Genomic DNA, 18,033 nt, shown 5'->3' with positions numbered 1-18,033 from the left:
GATGATTGAGTCTGATTGTGTATAGTATTTATTGGTATCTTGTTTCCTATGTTGTTAGGATTAAACTGTGCTGCTAAAAACGTGATGGGTTCAGCTGAGATGGGATAGGATATAGACCAGAAGTCAAGAGATAGTGGTTTTAATTTCCATTCTCTCCATGCTTCAATGTGTAACCTAAGTCTTCGGCCACAAATCGAGTTTTGATAACTGCACTCCTCCAGGTGCATTCAATGTCCTTAGGTAGGATATTATCCCTTTTTGGTTGGCCTTACAGTCTGATTTTCCTGGATTTTCCACAAAGAATTTAGCATAATCATTTATATCCAAAACCTCTGGGGCACCTGGGTGGCTCAGCTGGTTAAGCGTCTGTCTTCAGTTCAGGTCATGTTCTCAGGGTCCTGGGATTGAGGCCCACATTGGGCTCCCTGAACAGTGGGGAGCCAGCTTTTCCCTCTCCCTCTGCCCCTACTTGTGTTCCCTCTCTCGCTGTGCCTCTCTCTGTCAAATAAATAAATGAAATCTTAAAAAAAAAAAAAAAAAAATCCAAAACCTCTCCTGAAAATGTCTTCCTGGCTAAAAGTTTTCAGTCTCAAATCTCTAACACAGAACATGATCAATTCCTTTTAGGAAGCAGCATGTTTTTGTTACTCTTATATACTCATAAGGATAATTTTATCTAAATGAGCCCTTTTTCTCATCTGCCTGATAAAATAACTGAACTGAATGATCTTTCATTTTCTCCCAGCTTTCTAAATTTTCTAAGTCTATGAGGTGAAACTTTTATGGCAGACTAAGATTCTTTGGGTGACTGAAGAAATTGTCTTTGTGGGAATGTCCACAGCTATTGTAATGATGAAGTTTCAGAATCTACTTTATCAAGGAGAGTTGTGGGAGTGAGAGAACAGAAACAAACAAACCAAAAAAAGAGACAGGCAGATTTACTGCGGTTATTTAATATAATGTTTCAGGTTCCTTCTAGTGCTCTTTGGGAAATTTCATTACAATGACCTGTAATAAGTAGAAAGTTCTTTTTTTTCTCTTAAAGAAAAATGAGAATGCAATGGAGAAAAACATAGTAATTATTTGGAGATCATATAAATGTTATGCATAAAGAGTTAGAAAAAAAAGGGAAGGGGTGAATTATATTCCATCATTACACAAGCAGGGAGCTCAATGGAAGAATAAAGAACAGAAAATCTTTGCTTGAAACTCCAGCTGTGTAATCCTAGGCAAGTATTTTAACCTCTTTGAGTAATCCTTATTGTTAGGACTAAATGGAATAACAAATGTCAAATACCTGGCAACTAGTGGGTGGCCAACATATGCTAACTCCTCCTCCCAACACTGAATTATTACTAATGGGATCTTCTCACTCACTTACTGTTAAATAACATATACTAGAAAAATTAAACTCTTCCTATCTTTCTGGAAAGTACTATCTATTGGACAGAGAGGATGTAAACAAAAATAAATAAACACTAATACAAGATAAGGGAGATGTCCTATCTATTTTATTTTATTGAATCCTGGACTGAAAGTGCAAATATTTATTGGATAAATGAAAGTGATTACACTTTATTAAGGAGATGTACGTGAACAGATCAGTATGCCTAGTCTTAAACATCATCATGAAAATAAACTCCAGGATCAGGGGATAAGGCAAAGAAACAGAAAAGAAAGTTACTAGTAACACAAAATGAATAAGGGTTGAATTCTGAGGGTCTAATCAAATTTTGTGGTCAAGAAATAAACTCTTTCACTCAATAATTATTTACTGAGCATTAACTGTGTATCAGATATCGTACTTGACTATGAAACTACAAAGACAAAATTATTCTAGCTTCCTTCTTATATCTGTCAACAGGGAAGTAGTAAGGCAAATGAATGAATGAAGGAATAAATGAATGAATGAGGACAGAGCCCCCAAAAAAGTGAAAGTTTCCAAAGCAGAAACAGAGCTAAGCAGTTAAAGCAGAAGAATATGACCATGTGTAGGAATACATATTAATAATGTTATACACTTAACTGCCTAATGGATTTGGGAACTTGTTAAAGATTATTCATAATAAATCAAAATTGAAGGTCAATACATACTTAATTTCAAATTTGCATTTAATTTGCATTTGTGATGTAAATAAAAGATCACATATGTTCTATCACCCAGTTCATGTGCCTAGTGCACCTGGCAGTAAATATTCCCTTTGTAGACAGCCAAACAGAAGGCATTAAAGGACAGTGACCATAAATCAGGATCAGATGACCCTTCAAAGTAAAGAAAAATCCAAATATTTGAGGGATATTTCAGTTGCATTTAGGCGAAATTGCAAAATTTAGGCAAAATCAATTCTAGAAAAGCCTGTTCTATTATCCCATCAGGTCTGTGCTGTAATTATTGGGTATAAATTTTTACAACAATTTCTGAATGGAAATTGACCTAAAGAATAGCTGTCTAAAGATACTAAAAAAAAAATTTTATGTTTGCTTTAGAAATGCCTTATTCCTTGGGAAAATTTGGTTAAGACTATTCCCAAAAGAGTAGAAGAACGAAAGTATATATAATTCAAATGAATTAAACTGTCAACAATAAGATTAATTCTATATATTTTTTATTTTATAGATGCATATGTCCAGTCTCCTTTTTTCATTCTTTCTTCCTTTCTTTCTTCCTTTCTTCCTTTCTTTCTTCCTTCTTTCTTTCCTTCCTTCTTTCCTTCCCTCCTTTCTTCTTTCTTTCTTTCTCTTTCTTTCTTTCTTTCTTTCTTTCTTTCTTTCTTTCTTTCTTTCTTTCTTTCTTTCTTTCTTTCTCTTTCTTTCTTTTCCTTTCTTTCTTTTCCTTCTTTCTCTCTCTCTCTCTCTGTCTTATTTTTCCTTCTAGACAGAGTCTTTAACTCTCTGTCTAGAAAAGACTGAAATCTCATTTTAACTCCACTCTTCATGTCTTCACAGGTAAAACCATCTTTTTACAAAACTTTTTAATACTTAATAAATGACCAGGCCTAAGGCTCTAAAGGGAGGTCCCTCATACCAAATTGCTTGAGGGTCACTTATTTTTTCCATTTGTAAAAACTATTCACCCAGTAGCTCTACAAAAGACTCACTATAGAAATATGTGCCAACCAAAGTAGTCAGAACCAAAAAAGAAACCAGAGCTAAATTAATGATAAACAGGCAATGATGCAAAGGAAGGAATCATTGTGCTATGGATTGTCTTTCTATTCACCTCTTGCTTGTAGACTCTGTGTGTGCAGTGCTTTCTAAAGATACTGCGTCTTGTTTGCCTAGTAAGGGAGCTTGGAAGTGAGAGGAAAGACCATCACAACATTAAGGGGAAGGAGATGAATATAAATTTATCTAAAAGGCGACTAGCAATTAATAGTTTCTCCACATATTAGTCACACTAATGATGAAAAAAAATGATCATCACTATAGAAATTCTTTTTTGAAAGTGGTTTCATAGAGAATATGAATGAACTTAAATTCAGGAATTTTCTAAAAAGGGGATAATATATGGAATGTTCCATTTCCTGGTTTCTTCTGCTCCTTTACCATTAAAAGTTAACTCAAGAGTATTTTTGCCCTTTTGAAAACAATTTGAGTTGAGAGAAACTACACACATGCTCTTTTAACCCAGGCAATGTACAGCAAAGTGCTGAGCAATTATATGGTGGATTTGATCAGTTTTGACAGCCTGTCTTGAAACTTAAGCTAGAATCCCCTGCTCTTTCTTCCACAGCAGGTTTCGAGACTAAATTATATGACTAATTGCATCAAATTTCTACTTTACTTTGGCAATGGCCTTACAAAGCTTGCATGTGCAAAATGACTTTCCTGATCAGCTTTAACAATTCTGTCATGATTATTTTACAACTTCCATATCAGAATACATAAAATAATGATGGATAAAAATATTTGAATGCCCTCTGAAACACTCTGAATTGTCTTGTATCAAAGTCATCCTAGAATATCCCCATGCTTTCTTCAATTCCTGCAACTTGTATTCACCAAATAGCGTATTTGATTAGGGAATTTATAATCTGATAAATATAAATTAGTTCAGGAAGTTCTCATTCTTTTCTTGAAACATATCCAAGAATCATGTAGATTATCTGGATCATTTCCTTAGTATGTATAATGCCGTAATCATATTAGAAATGCATGGTATTCACATTGACAGTATATCCTTTACAGTAACGCACTTGTGAAATTGAGGTGCTCTAAAGGTAAAGGCCATTAATATTAAATAGACACTGATTCTATAATAATCCAAACCTAAGAAATTATCTAGTGAGGCTACCAGGGGATGGGCCACTCACTATAGATACTCATGAAGCTAAAGCAATCTCTCCAAATCTTCTTAATGTGCAATGATCATTTTAACTTAGAGACAAATTCACATAGAAAAGAGGGATGGGATCTCACTTCTGAGATGAAAGTAAATTGACTTTGGGGCAATTTATCTTTCACAGCATATCAGGGGCAGTGCCAGCAGACCACAGATGTACACCTCATGAGGAGCCCACCAAGACATCTGTGAGGTGGGGGGAAATACAGTTTATATTCAAAGCGTAACTTAGTAATGACATGTCAACCATACCCCAGATGAATGTTTCCAACATATAAGAAAAAAAGGAAAATATATTTTTGTACACCTTTTCTTTCTACATGCAAGGTTAGTGATAAGTAAAAAGCTCTAGTTCCTATATATTAGTGAACCAACTAAAGTAAGAGAGAAAATGACAAAAGAATGAGATAGAGATAAATAGGGGTGGGGTAGAAAGAAAAAAAGAAAGAGAAAAAGGGAAAGAGGAGAGGGAGGGAGGAGGAAGTGACAGAGGAAACAAAAGAAAGACAAAAGGAATCATGTCAGAGAAAAAATATAGAAATTTTCCATTTTATAAGTTGTGAAATATTTGCAGAAGACAAATATATGCCCTTGGAAAACACTTTGAAAATGATTCCTTTCTTATGACCATGCAATATATGCCCCCCACCCCAGCATCCAATTCATTAAATAAATACTTTATTGTCCATTTGCATGCTAGATTTTAAATACTGAACAGGGACCATGTTTCTTCATCCTTTTATCCATCTTTTGGTACAAGCACAGTCCCTGGCACATGAAAAGTTTTCAATAAATATTTGTGGAATAAATGAAAGAATGAATGACAAATTCTTCCAATTTCTTAAGGAGAAAGAAAACTTCTACTTAAAAAAAATGTTACTGGGGGCGCATAAGTGTCTCAGTAGGTTAAGAGTCTGCCTTCAACTCCAGTCATGATCCTGGAGCCCCAGGTCAGGCTCCCTGCTCAGCAAGGAGTCTGCTTCTCCCTCTTCCCCTCCCCACACCATTCATGTTCTCTCACTATCTCTCTCTCAAATAAATATATAAAATCTTTTAAAAAGTTACTGATTGTATGCATTTTTGCCAGGCTAATGATTTTTTTTCTGTGATAGTTCCAACATGATTTCTAATTTATTAACATGCCCTATGGCTGATCAAACTTTGCAAATGACAGAGTCAGGTCTGCCCATGGATAATGCTGAGGACCACAGTCACAGTCTCCTTCTCTTCACTTACATTCCAGAAGTTTATCAGTGGGAACACATCATCATTTAATAGGGGGTATTTCAAGCCTTAAAGAAACAAATTTGGTGTTGAAATAAAATAAAAATTATGCCTTTCTTGTTTTTTGTTTGTTTGTTTTCCTTTTGGGGTGGGTTTGGGGTTTAGCGATTTAGAAGTTGGAGGGGATTAAAGGAGTGGTACATAAAGCATCTAATGAAAGTAGGAAGCAAACACCACAGAAGGTATCAAAGTATAAGGAGGTGTTAAGATGAGAAACCAGAGAAGTTAAAGAGAGAAAGTAGTGATCGCTCAATTATTTTACACTGTTCCAAATACATATATTTTTTTATCCACTGAGTAAATTATTTTTATATAATATTCATTCTGAAATACTTAAATATTATATATCAATTTAAACTGAGAGTTCATAGCTTCACAAAATTACTAACCTTCCCTGGTACAATTGGTTTGGGCTTCATCACTGAAGTCTCCACAGTCATTGTCACCATCACAGGCCCAATGGCCTGGGATGCATCTGCCATTGGAGCATCTGAACTGATTATCCAAGCAAGAGTGAACACAGCCCACCTCATCACTGCCATCCCCGCAGTCATCATCTGGAAAGAAGCATCAACATCAAGGGAGTGAAAACTGATCCAGGAAGAAAATATTCCTTATGAAATATCTACCATTTCTTTTTGCCATATAGAGTATTCTCTTGTTTTTGATAAAAGAATGATAAATTAATGATGAGCATTTCCCATGAACAGTGGGGGGATTATCTTCATTCCGATACTGTTCAGCTTCTGATTGAACATCAACTACTAAACGAAGAGGGAAAATAATCCTTGACTTTGGATTTTAAAGCTTAAGTTCTATTTCCCTCAGAAATGACTAACCATTGACTGAACAAATCTATGCAGCATGAAATAATTATAAAATGGGAGGACAATGGTGATTGCAAGAATTTCATGAAATGATACAGCTGGTGATATAATTATCGTGGAAAATTATTGCTTAGACCTATAATCCCTGTGCCCCCAAGTTTATTACCATATCTTTAATTCAGACCCTTCTTCTCTATTCTCAACAGGAGGAGTCACTATGTACCCTTCCCCTACTGACTCATAAGTGTGTATTTATACTGGGAAATTGTCACTATCTTTAGCAATGATTTACATTCTTTATTAACAACTGTTGCAGGAGGGAGGTGAGAGGAATGTGAAGTGAAAATAGATTAAATTGAAATCAGTGAGTGAGAATGTATAATTTATACATAATTCATTTACTTGCGTTTGGCATAATTTAGCATAATGACACAATTGAGTATAAGAAAGCAAACATTATTTGTATATAAAGAGCAAGGTGGCAGAGTTGAGACCATTCGGATAATTCCATAATAATTTATAAACTCCTCCATCCTGAGGTGACAGAGCACTTTACATCGATGATTCAGAGAACCTGAATCATCCAGGTCATTTCCTCAATTGCCCCCTTTACTTCACGTCTGCAGGCTTAGACTATGTCCAGCGTAATATCTGAACACCAATCTCTTTATAGCCCCAAGGGACAGATATCGAGTTCCATTATCCTTAATGCTAATCCCCACTGATGTGCCAGGTGCCCTCTCAACACTTGTCTTAGCCATTTTGCTTGGCTCTGCAAACTTCTCGTACAAACTACGTCTGAGGGAGGTGAAGCAGCACTGACAGCCGGGCCCCCAATCAAATCAGTGCAATACTGGGAACAATTGGTACTTGCCAGAGTCGCAGTGCCATTTGCTGCTAATGCATCTTCCACTTTTGCATATAAATTGAGTTAGTGGCTCACAAGTTGGAAATTCTATGAAAGATATAAAAACATTCAATAGGGAAGATGTTATTGACTGTGCTTGATTTAATTTGCATCTCATCTGCCAATGTGACCAGAACTCCACCCCTGTCCTCCACAAAAGGCAGAGGAAACAGGAGATAAACAAATATAGTGACATAAACTTCTTAAGGGCATAGGATACCCATACTTTTAGTATTTTTTAAATGTGTAGTTTACAATGACTGAAAGCCTACGGGAATCATTTGATGAAGGACTGTTTGTATTCCCTGCACTGCACCACTGATAAGAAGGTTTGGAATATTGGCCCTTGGGCCTTGGGCTGGTCTAACAGTTATGCTTCCCAGGGCTTCCATCTAGGCCTATTCTGCATTGTTCCTTTCTAAGAGTTAGGACTTTACAAAATATTTGAAATCATGTTACTGAGCATTTTCTTAGTATTTGCACCAGTTAAGCACATTGGTGATGGTGTCTTTAGGAAATAAGGATTTTGAATGACATTGTTATAATGTTTATAGAATGACTTATATTTTTCCCTTAAAAACTATGACATTTTAAAGTTAAAGTCTATATTAACCTATAGTTTTTGGCAAGTCACGACTAGCTAGAATAGTAAAATGTGAGCAAATTAATTTTTCATGATAGTCACAAAGACATAGGTTGTGTATTATCTTCAAAATAATACTTCAAATTAAATTGAAGGCTATAATATTCATCCTCATTCTTAAAATGGTAATAAAACAATAAGTCAACTTTGGAGGCTGTGAGAGCTCTCTCTAGTGTGTAGTTGAGCTGGGAAAAGAAAATCAGCCAGACTGACCAGCAACAGCATCCAGTGAACAGACTACAAGTGAAAGCCATCTCTAGTACCAGTAACTTGTCCAATATGTAAGAAAAGTGGTAGACTCAGATCTGGTTGCTATGGTATTGATTACTTGCTTTCTACTTCTTAAAAACCAATTTCTTTGTGTGAGTTTACATTTGAGTATATCCCCCTGAGGTACTGGAATTTGAATGGATATTATTCTAAAACTGAACGAATCTTAATTAAATTTTGTGATTACCAAAGACATGCCTCGAGATATACATTTTAGAATAAATTTAACTTTTCAAAACCAGAAAAAATGTGATCAGAGCCTAAATATGCTTCAAAGACAGAAGAGGAGTCAATCACTTACTGATACGAAGAGATAAAAGACTACATCAAAAGTTATCCATGCAGCAACTCAACAAATTTTCTGACATATAAAGGGAAGCACTCAAAATAAATGTGAAAACGCCCAAGGCATAATTTAATCAATACTTCTAAGAGAGTTTTCTTTTGTTACCTGACAATATAATGAAAACTTAGGTGTTTATGTTTCAAGAATCAACAGGGATGTTGTCCAAAATATGTTTTCTTCTTTAGATAAACATTTAATGTTTCAAAGATGTACAGTAAACATGAATAATGACTTTAAACAAAATATCAGCATAAGTAATGGTTAAAATGAGTAAAACACAAAAAGCAGATTCTAAGATACGATGAGATCTAACTTTTAAAAATAACATTGCATCTTTTTGAATTTAGAATAGGTTAATTCACATTTTTAATCTCTCTTCTATAAACGTAGGAACATATTAACCAACATCATACATTTAACTAGGAAAAAAATAAATCACCCCAAGCATTTGGAGACCTCTGAAATTTGGTACTACTTCATTGGAAGTTTTTCAAGTGACCTGTAAGAGTCTACCTCTTAGATCCTAAGTCAAAAAACTGCCCCCCCCCCGCCAAAAAAATCTGGAAGTTAGACCCCAAAAGGTAAAAACTTTTAAAGTAAATAAAATAATCTAAAACCCAGTGTACATTCAATCTCTAAGAAAACGAATGATATATCTGCGCACAGTGAATATAACATACATACTTGCATATAATGGGTATGTGTTCTTAAATAGTTGTATCTTATTTCTGATTTATTTTTTTACTTAATACTTAGTTACATTATTTCTCTTGGCAACCTCCTTGTCTGACTTAATTTATATGACCAAAGGTAAATTATATAGAATTTAAGAAAATGGTAACTAGAAGAAAGCATGGGACAAATCACTAAAAGGAACAAAGGCATTAATTGAAGGGACAGGAATAAGGGAGTGAAGTTACTAATGTTTCATTTCTGTTTCCTTGACAAAGCACTGTGACACTGAGTAAATCACACAGCCTCTCTGGTGACAGACATGTGGTTTGTAACACGATCTCTCAGGTTCTTAAAGTCCTAAAGGTCAAGAAGTCAGAAGAAAGGTCATCTGGAAAAGCACAACACCCTGAAGGCATTTAATGTAGCAAAAATAGGGTTTATCTACCGAATAACTCCTGGGATTATCATAGCAATCCAGTAAAAGATAGTAGCTGAACTTCAGGAAAAAAAATTGAAGAATAAATTTAATATGTTAAAATTATCTTTGGATTTTCTCTGCTTAATAATGCAGTCAAATGTGCAACACACTTTAGAAGGAGTTCCATCAAAAATTTAAGTATAATATAAGGCACTTCACTTTTCGCTAACATTGGAAAATACTGTATCCATAATTTCTTAGTATCTTATCACAGGTATCTGATAGTAAGAGGTCTAATGACAATATACTCTTTCTCCTAAAAAATAAAACAAAATCTTCTTAAAATAAATTTAACATTTTCTCTGTTCTTCCATATTAGCATTAATTTAAAAGTTGAAAATAGTATCTGGTAGTTCAGTCTGTTTCTAGGTATTTGTTCTTTTTAAGATACCATTATGAATTCTTATATTTGAAAAAGACTTAAATATTAAACACAATCTTTTCTTTCTCGACTTTGACTTTGGATCTCCCATGAGACACACTGAAGGACACTTGGAAAGATTACCTGATTAACTCTGAAGAGAAAAAATTATGAATGAAAGTGGCTTACATTTTATATTAAAATTACACTAAAGAAAAGAAAACTATATTTTATTTTTGTGGTGACTTCAACCTCGTAGAATATTTAATGTGGAGTAATGGACTGTTAAAAAATCTACTATTGTTGCAGGTGGTATGCTCAATTTATCTATTATATCTTTCACTTAAAATTTATTGCCAGGTTATATGTATGCTATTATGTAAATGGCAACAATCTTCTCTCCTCTCAAGGGTAATCATCGTTGGTATGGTACTTATATTTATCCAGTACACAAAGCTTAAAGGTAGTTTTCAGATCTAATTTGTTTCTTTCCTGTCTCTAGGAATTTTCCTACTTCTTTCTCCTTCTTGGGCTCAAAGTGAATATTTCTAAGTAACTTATTATTGAAGTCTCAAAATAAAGTTATCATAGGTCCGTTCGAAAGTATGTAGTCCACATCCTGTATGTATATAAAGTTGACCATCGTGATTAAGTATGGGGAAAATGTATAGGAGATTCAAGTCAAAATAAATGACAAAGTAAGAATATTACAGGAGTCCAGGGTTAGAAAAGTGTTATCTAAATTTGAAGGAGATGATAATACTCACGTTACATATTATTATTTATTGAGTATGAGATACTAGGCTAGTTATGTATATACATTGCCTATACTCTTCACAACAGCCCTGCAATTGTTATTGCTAACCCTGATTTGTAAAAGAAAACAGCATAACTTGCCTGAGGATACACTGCATATCCAGCCAGTGTCAGAGTAAAATCTGAATAATAGTGTGACCGATTCCAAAATATATTATTTTATCCTTATGCCATCCGATCATACCAATACCCTTTAAAAAAATTATAGCACAGAAACATTTTTGTAAGGACTGAAAATTTAATTATTCTCTCTGTGTTTTATGCAGCCCATTTAAATTTTAATTCTGTTTATTACCTACTCTAAGGTACATAATTAAATACGGATATAGGAAAATAGTGCTTTTTAAAATTATATAGATTATAGGATTATATCCTTTGAGGAAATATATAACATTTCTAGATAATGATACCAGCTGTGGCTCTTGAGAATTGGTACGTGCACAGGACAGACTTCAAAAGATCCAATTAAGTAAATATACTTTGGAGAAAACCATAAGAAAACAGTGTACCACAAATCATCTTCATTTTGTTGCTCTTTCATTGTTGTTACATAAAAACCTCATTTTAGACATCACATAGGTCATATATAAAGAACATTGTAGGCAGGCAAAGCTGAGTTGAAAGCTTGATTTTAACACTAATTGTTATATGACCTTGGATACTTACTTAAGATCTCTGACCTCAAGTTTCTACTCTGTGAGACAGAGTAGAACAAAACTACTTCAAAAGTTTTATTCATTCAAAATATTGAGAGCTTTATACCAGATAGAGTTCTAAGCCTTAGTGACAGATCACCTAGAATGAATGAATATGAATGAATAAAATAGTGCTAGGCACTGGAAATACAAAGTTCAGCATTTTCATTTCTCGCAGTGCTTACAATCTAGTAGAAAAAATACCTGTAGTATATTTAAACAAGTGACTTCAATAAATTTCTGATAAATGCTATGATAGAAGCAACATAAGGTGTTTTTGCAACCCACAACAGAAGTCAAAACTACTCTTAGATATTCACCCCAGAGGAAGTTATCTACAAGCTGATATGAATGATATGTTTAGGTTAAATCAGGAGGGGAGCAGGAGGGGAAGAACTACTTTTAGCGTATTCTAAAGATGGCATTCCTGAAGGCCCAGAAGTCACAGTATATAAAATGTTTGAAAAACTAAAAAAATTTTGGAATGGCTGCAGAAGGGTATAAGAAGCAGTGAAATTTTAGGAGCTACAAATAGGCTGGAGCAATAGATTTGGAAATGATTACTACTGATATAACAGAGCCTTGGAAGTCCAAAGGAACATCCAGGAAGTATATGCAGAATGAGACTAATAGGAGACCTAGAAAAACATATTGAACAGTTCTGGCAATAAGGAAAACAAAGAGAAATGTTAGACAAAGTAATAACCAACCATTTTAATACATGGTTGCATGTGTAAGAAAATAATATAAATTTTCAGAGCCCAGAAATTAAAAGGGTACTGAAAACAAGAACAGTTAGTGGGTTATCACAGCAGTGTGTGTGTGTGTGTTGTGTGTGTGTGTGTGTGTGTGTGTAAAATCAATGTTGCTGAAATGTCTGAAGAATTCATGTTTACTCTTGACAGAAATTTAAAGGGCTGAATTTCTTTTGGAGATGCTCAAGATACAAGGGAAAAGCAAGAGAATCTGAGGATTGGAAGGATGTTATATAGAGAGATCGCATAAGAAGTTAATCAGGAGGCAAGGACTAAATAACTGGTATTGTAAGAGTGTTTCACAAACCTGGATGTATATTAGAAGTACCTGTACAGCTTTTGAAACTACTTATACCTGAGCCTTTATTATAATTCAATTAGTAGTGTAGTTCCTCTGGAGCTGTGGGTTAAATCCTCTGTATCAAAAAGAGGAATTCTTAATCTCAGGAAACAAACTGAGCGTGCTGGAGTGGTGGGAGGTGGGAGAGATGGGGTGGCTGGGTGATGGACATTGGGGAGGGTATGTGCTATGGTGAGCGCTGTGAATTGTGCAAGACTGTTGAATCACAGATCTGTACCTCTGAAACAGTACATTATATGTTAAAAAAAAAAAAAGAAGAAGAAGAAGATAGCAGGAGGGGAAGAATGAAGGGGGGGGAATCGGAAGGGTGGACGAACCATGAGAGACGATGGACTCTGAAAAACAAATTGAGGGTTCTAGAGGGGAGGGGGGGGAGGATGGGTTGGCCTGGTGGTGGGTATTGAGGAGGGCATATTCTGCATGGAGCACTGGGTGTTATGCACAAACAATGAATTATGGAACACTTCATCTAGAACTAATGATGTAATGTATGGGGATTAACATAAGAATAAAAAAAATAATAATAATTAAAAAAAAAAAACTACCACATACGGGATACTAAGTCCTGTTTAATTCTAGACCATGAATTTGTTTTTAATTCTGGCAAAAAACAAAACAAAACATAAAATTTACCATTTTAACTATCTTTAAGTATATAATTCAGTAGTGTTAACTGTATTCACCTTGCTGTGCAACAGATCTCTAGAACTTCTTCATCTTGTAGAACTGAAACTCTATACCCATTGGACATCAACTCCCCATTTTAGACCATTAATTTTACTAAGGTCATTAAAAATACAACTATATTCATTGTAGAGAAATTGGTAGGGAAAGAGCCTACAAATGGTCATGTAAGGATATATGAAAGAAGTGGTAAGTTTCACTTGTAAAGGAGAAGGTTAGATAGGCATAATGGTGCCTTTGGTTATCTAAAGAGTGATCCTGTGACAAGGTTATAGATTTAGATGGCGTAGCTTCAGAAGACAGCACAAGAATCACTGAGTAGAATCTATAGCAATATTGCTCCACAAAGGAGGAATATTCTGACAATTACTGCCCACCAGTAGAATTAACTACCCTGTGGAATGGCCAGTTCTTTGTTCCTGAAAATATTCAAACAAGGACTGGGTAAGCATCATTGAGACCAGTTTTAGAATTCTTACATCAGATGGATGATGGAATTAGATAGCACGTACAGGCAACTACCACTACCTGTGAGTCTCTGAAACAGATAATGAGGAGTGAATGGGTCTGAGTTCTAGTGCTTGCCATATCTACTAACTCTTTCTGCAACTTTGGACACACAACTTTCAGTGCTTTAGTTACCTTATTTATAATGTGAGGGGCTAAAATGAATGGTTTTCTTATTCTTTCTAAATTTCCATATATTGAATAAACATGCATTATGTACATTTTGCAGAATCTGTCTGCACTGGGCAGCATGTGCCTTCCTGCCTTAAAAGGAAATAGGAAGGGAGAAAGGGAGAGGGAGAAGGAGGGAGAAAATGATTGACTGAGTTAAGTAAATAAATACAAGTAATAGCGGGATTTTTCCTTTTGCCATGGCACCCATTTAGATCCAATGTTACGAACAAGGAAATGCTAAGCACTCTTGCATTTTATAGACAGAATCCAGTAGTTGGAGCTATTCCTTATAAAAGAAGAGTAATCTACAAGTCAATTTTGTTCAAAGACCAGTGGATTCAAAGGAAGGAGAGATTCCATGAGAATCATTCATGAAATTTTATGAGTGCATGAGAAAAGGGAACTGATTGAATGTTGCTCAGGAAGTAGACTGACCATTTTACCCTGCATCTAGAGAAGAAGAAAGAACTGGAGAATGGTGGCATCCAAAAGATGGGTCATTAGGAGACTAGCCTGATCACATTTAAGAGAGTGGGTGAGGAGGGACAAAAAGTGGACCCACAGAAGAGAGCAAAACTTTTTTTTTTTTTTTTTGGTCATATCAGCAATGCAACCAAGAGGGTGCCCACCTAGCAAAGGGGGGTGGGAATGATGGGGGGATGGGGATAAAAGAAATCTAGTTGTGGGGAAGAAGAAGAGGAAACAGAGAAGAAAGAGGGAGTTGAGGGAACTATGAAGGGAAGCCTCTCTGAAGATCTCACATAAGAGTCTCTCAAGAGAGCAGCATTGCTTATGTGTCAGAGGGCAGGAACCTTCAGAGAAGCAGAGAAAGTTACCACCGGGCCTACTTAAAAAGATAGTACCTATTTCTCCAACTGTCCCATGTGACTGAAGAGCTAAGGCTAGCAGAGGGAAGAGATGTAGGGAGGTAAAAACAGAACACGGTCGCCTCTCATCTAAGTTCTTAGAACCTAAAGTCTAGCCAGCAGTGGGGGGAGAAAAAAGCTTTGACTAAGATATAATACTGGAGTTTCAAAACAGGTTGGATCAAGTTACAGAAACTAAAAGTTGGCAGAATCGTTGTGTCTGCCAAGATGTTATCAAGGAATGACAGAGCAACTGAAAGCAGTGCTTGGCAATATTCACATTTTGCCAGTAATTAATAATTACTGGGTTAATGTGGGTTAATGATCCTCTGGGATATTAATCCTCACTTAAGTTGTTACAAACGTATGCATTTTTTCTCACAAAATTAATTATAATAATAATATAAGTATATAATAATAATATATTTCATCAGAAACTTTGTTTTTCCAATAACCTAATTGAAAATATCTTTGATACACAACATACACTGATTTAACTGGGTAATGATTTCTTTTTGACAGCTCTCTCTTTTGTTTGTGTCTGATATTTGCCAATTCTCATTCTGATTCTTTCCTCCTTAATTATGTGGAATAAAATTACAAGAACATTTACAAGTAAAATTACAAGTACATGAGACACAATTTTACGATCTTCCTAGATTTAAAAAATCAACATCCATAAAATGGAATCATATTAACTTTGCAAGTTTTAGTGGATTTTTATTTATACCCCATTGAATTGACTTTCAATCTGTTAATAAATTTCAGCTATTTTCCCAAGTTAAATCTTTTGAACAAATCAGAAGTTATCAACTCACGTTAAGGTTATTTATTTAAAAAATAATAATAAATATAAGCTATGTTGAGATCCTTGGAAGATAGAACAATCTCAATATAGTTAAACTCAGTTTAAAATAAACAAATAAATTTTGTTTTTGACAATAAATTCTCCAAGGGGCAAAATGAAAGTTTGCCTGAAATATTCTTATATTTAATCATGAAATGCACTTATGTTTAATGTTGTAATTTGGAGATGGGAAGAAAATTTGTCTGGATAATTGCTTCCATCTTAACTCATTTTGCATATATAAACAAAATTATGTCATTAAGTATATACGTAAGATAAAAATCAAACCTGAATGGTGTTCCCTAAAGTATGGTTCCTTGACCAGCAGCAGCATTAGAATCAGCATCAATTGCTAGAAATATAAATTATGAATCACCTAAGACCTACTTGATCATAGTCTTTGGAAATCAGGCCCAGAATTGTCATTTTTGTTTTTGTTTTTGCCTTTGCTTTTTTAATAAGCCCCTCAGGAGATTCTAATGCATGCTCAATTTGAGAAACTTGGCCGTAAGGGTTCTCAGACTTGACTGCACACTTACACCGCTTGGACAGCATTAAAATTAGTGATTCTTGAGTCTGACCCCTAGGGACCCTTACTTAATTAGTCTGGGGTGAGGCATGGCAGATGATTCTGAAGCTTCTCAGGTGATTTTTTTACTGACAGCTAAAGTTGAGAACCAAAGCTAACACCCTTGAAATGAGTGACCACTTAGTTCCTTGACACATAGTCCACTTCCAACACAGTCTTCACAATTTTAACATATCTGCTCTTATTTGCAGAATCAATATACAGAGTCTCCTGTCTACACATGCCAGTCCTGAAACACAATAAATAGTTGCAATAATAATGAAAAAAAATAAAAAAGATGAAGGGGGAATCCTCAAAGACCTTCCTAATTATGTGTTTGCCCATATATAATCTCAACCTAAAATATGCAATTAACTTGTTATAAAAGCAAATGCTAATAAAATGAATTAGGTTTATAAATAGGTGCTAGTGAATTCCACTAAAATTTGACCCTCGGTTTCAGTACCTTCTGCTCCTAACTACAACCAGAAGCATTTCTAACCATAGGTTTCTCATGTTTTAAAATCCAAATTTGGGTATTATTTTCAGTATAAAATAGTAATTATTAAACAAAACAGAAGCTGTTTGTGGAGTTAAAGTATAAGAAAAAAAAAATGACTGCAATCTTCTAGTAGGATTAAACCTATGGGAACTTGACCGACTCCAAAGGGAAAAGTGAAATATGATCACTCCAAATGTTATAATGATGCTTAATAGAACTGGGAATTAGTTGAACTTATATTCATTTCCAGATTACTGCCAAGGAGAGTGACTTTTTTAATGCAGTAAATTAAACAATTTATAATATTTTTATCATTTTGTATTCAGTGCAGAAATAATTTCTGATATGAGAATAATCTATGTCATCCTCTCCTACAACTTTAAAAGTGAGATTATGCCTACCAGAGCTTCACTTTCAGCTTCCCTACTGACATAAATTTTGATTTATAATGACAATCTGAAAGATAAATTCATGTTACTACAGAGAGGAACAAGTTTGGAGAGAATCATGTTTCTCACCTTATAAAGGGGAAATGGTGCTGAGACTAACCCATGTGGCTTACTGACACTTTATAAAATTTGCTATATTTCAGAAGCAAACTGACAACTACATTTCACAGTGTGTTCATATCCTGTGGTATACTGGACGCATCTTGTACCAGCTCGCAAGAACCGATTTTAAATTTTCAAGGATTCTAGGAATCAACGGTTAAGCACACATCCATTATTTAAAATAAATAAACTATATAAATTTGTAATTAAATAATTTTGAAAGCAAGGGTAATAAATGATCAAGGTTCATAATTTCCTGATTATTTTGCTCTTGGAGTTAGTTATGTTTATTACATCTGTATTGTGGAAATACTGTATGTTGGTGTGCACATGTTTTCCCAAATCAGCATTCAGGAAGTCATGTTGGCAACTTGATATTGGCCACGGCGGGAGTAATTACACCACAAAAAATAGGCAAACACTAGATCAGGGCTCCTCCTCAGCAGGAGATCTTAAAAGATTTACCAACCCACCAATGAGCAAAACTCATTATAGGTATATGTTCATTTAAATAAGAGAGTCAATGGATATGGACAGGCATAATTACTTGATTGACTCCCTTTTGGTACCCAAT

At 34.8% G+C, this 18,033-nt stretch overlaps 1 protein-coding gene across 1 annotated transcript in view; it reads right to left on the bottom strand.

Annotated features, from left to right (window-relative positions):
• LRP1B (LDL receptor related protein 1B) overlaps nt 1–18,033 on the bottom strand; it is a 1,834,834-nt gene that overhangs the window by 663,205 nt on the left and 1,153,596 nt on the right. The window contains exons 19-20 of the mRNA XM_035008121.1: nt 7,328–7,408; nt 6,016–6,183 (exon numbers count right to left, since the gene is read on the bottom strand). Of these exons, the coding sequence (XP_034864012.1) occupies nt 6,016–6,183; nt 7,328–7,408 (249 nt within the window). The remainder of the gene's footprint in view (nt 1–6,015; nt 6,184–7,327; nt 7,409–18,033) is intronic.

Source organism: Mirounga leonina, unplaced genomic scaffold, assembly GCF_011800145.1.
Source record: "Mirounga leonina isolate KUSES-001 unplaced genomic scaffold, KU_Mleo_1.0 Mir_151, whole genome shotgun sequence".
Taxonomy (NCBI): Eukaryota; Metazoa; Chordata; class Mammalia; order Carnivora; family Phocidae; genus Mirounga; species Mirounga leonina.
Note: the sequence above shows the minus strand (reverse complement) of the source record. Positions and strands in the feature narration are given on the sequence as shown.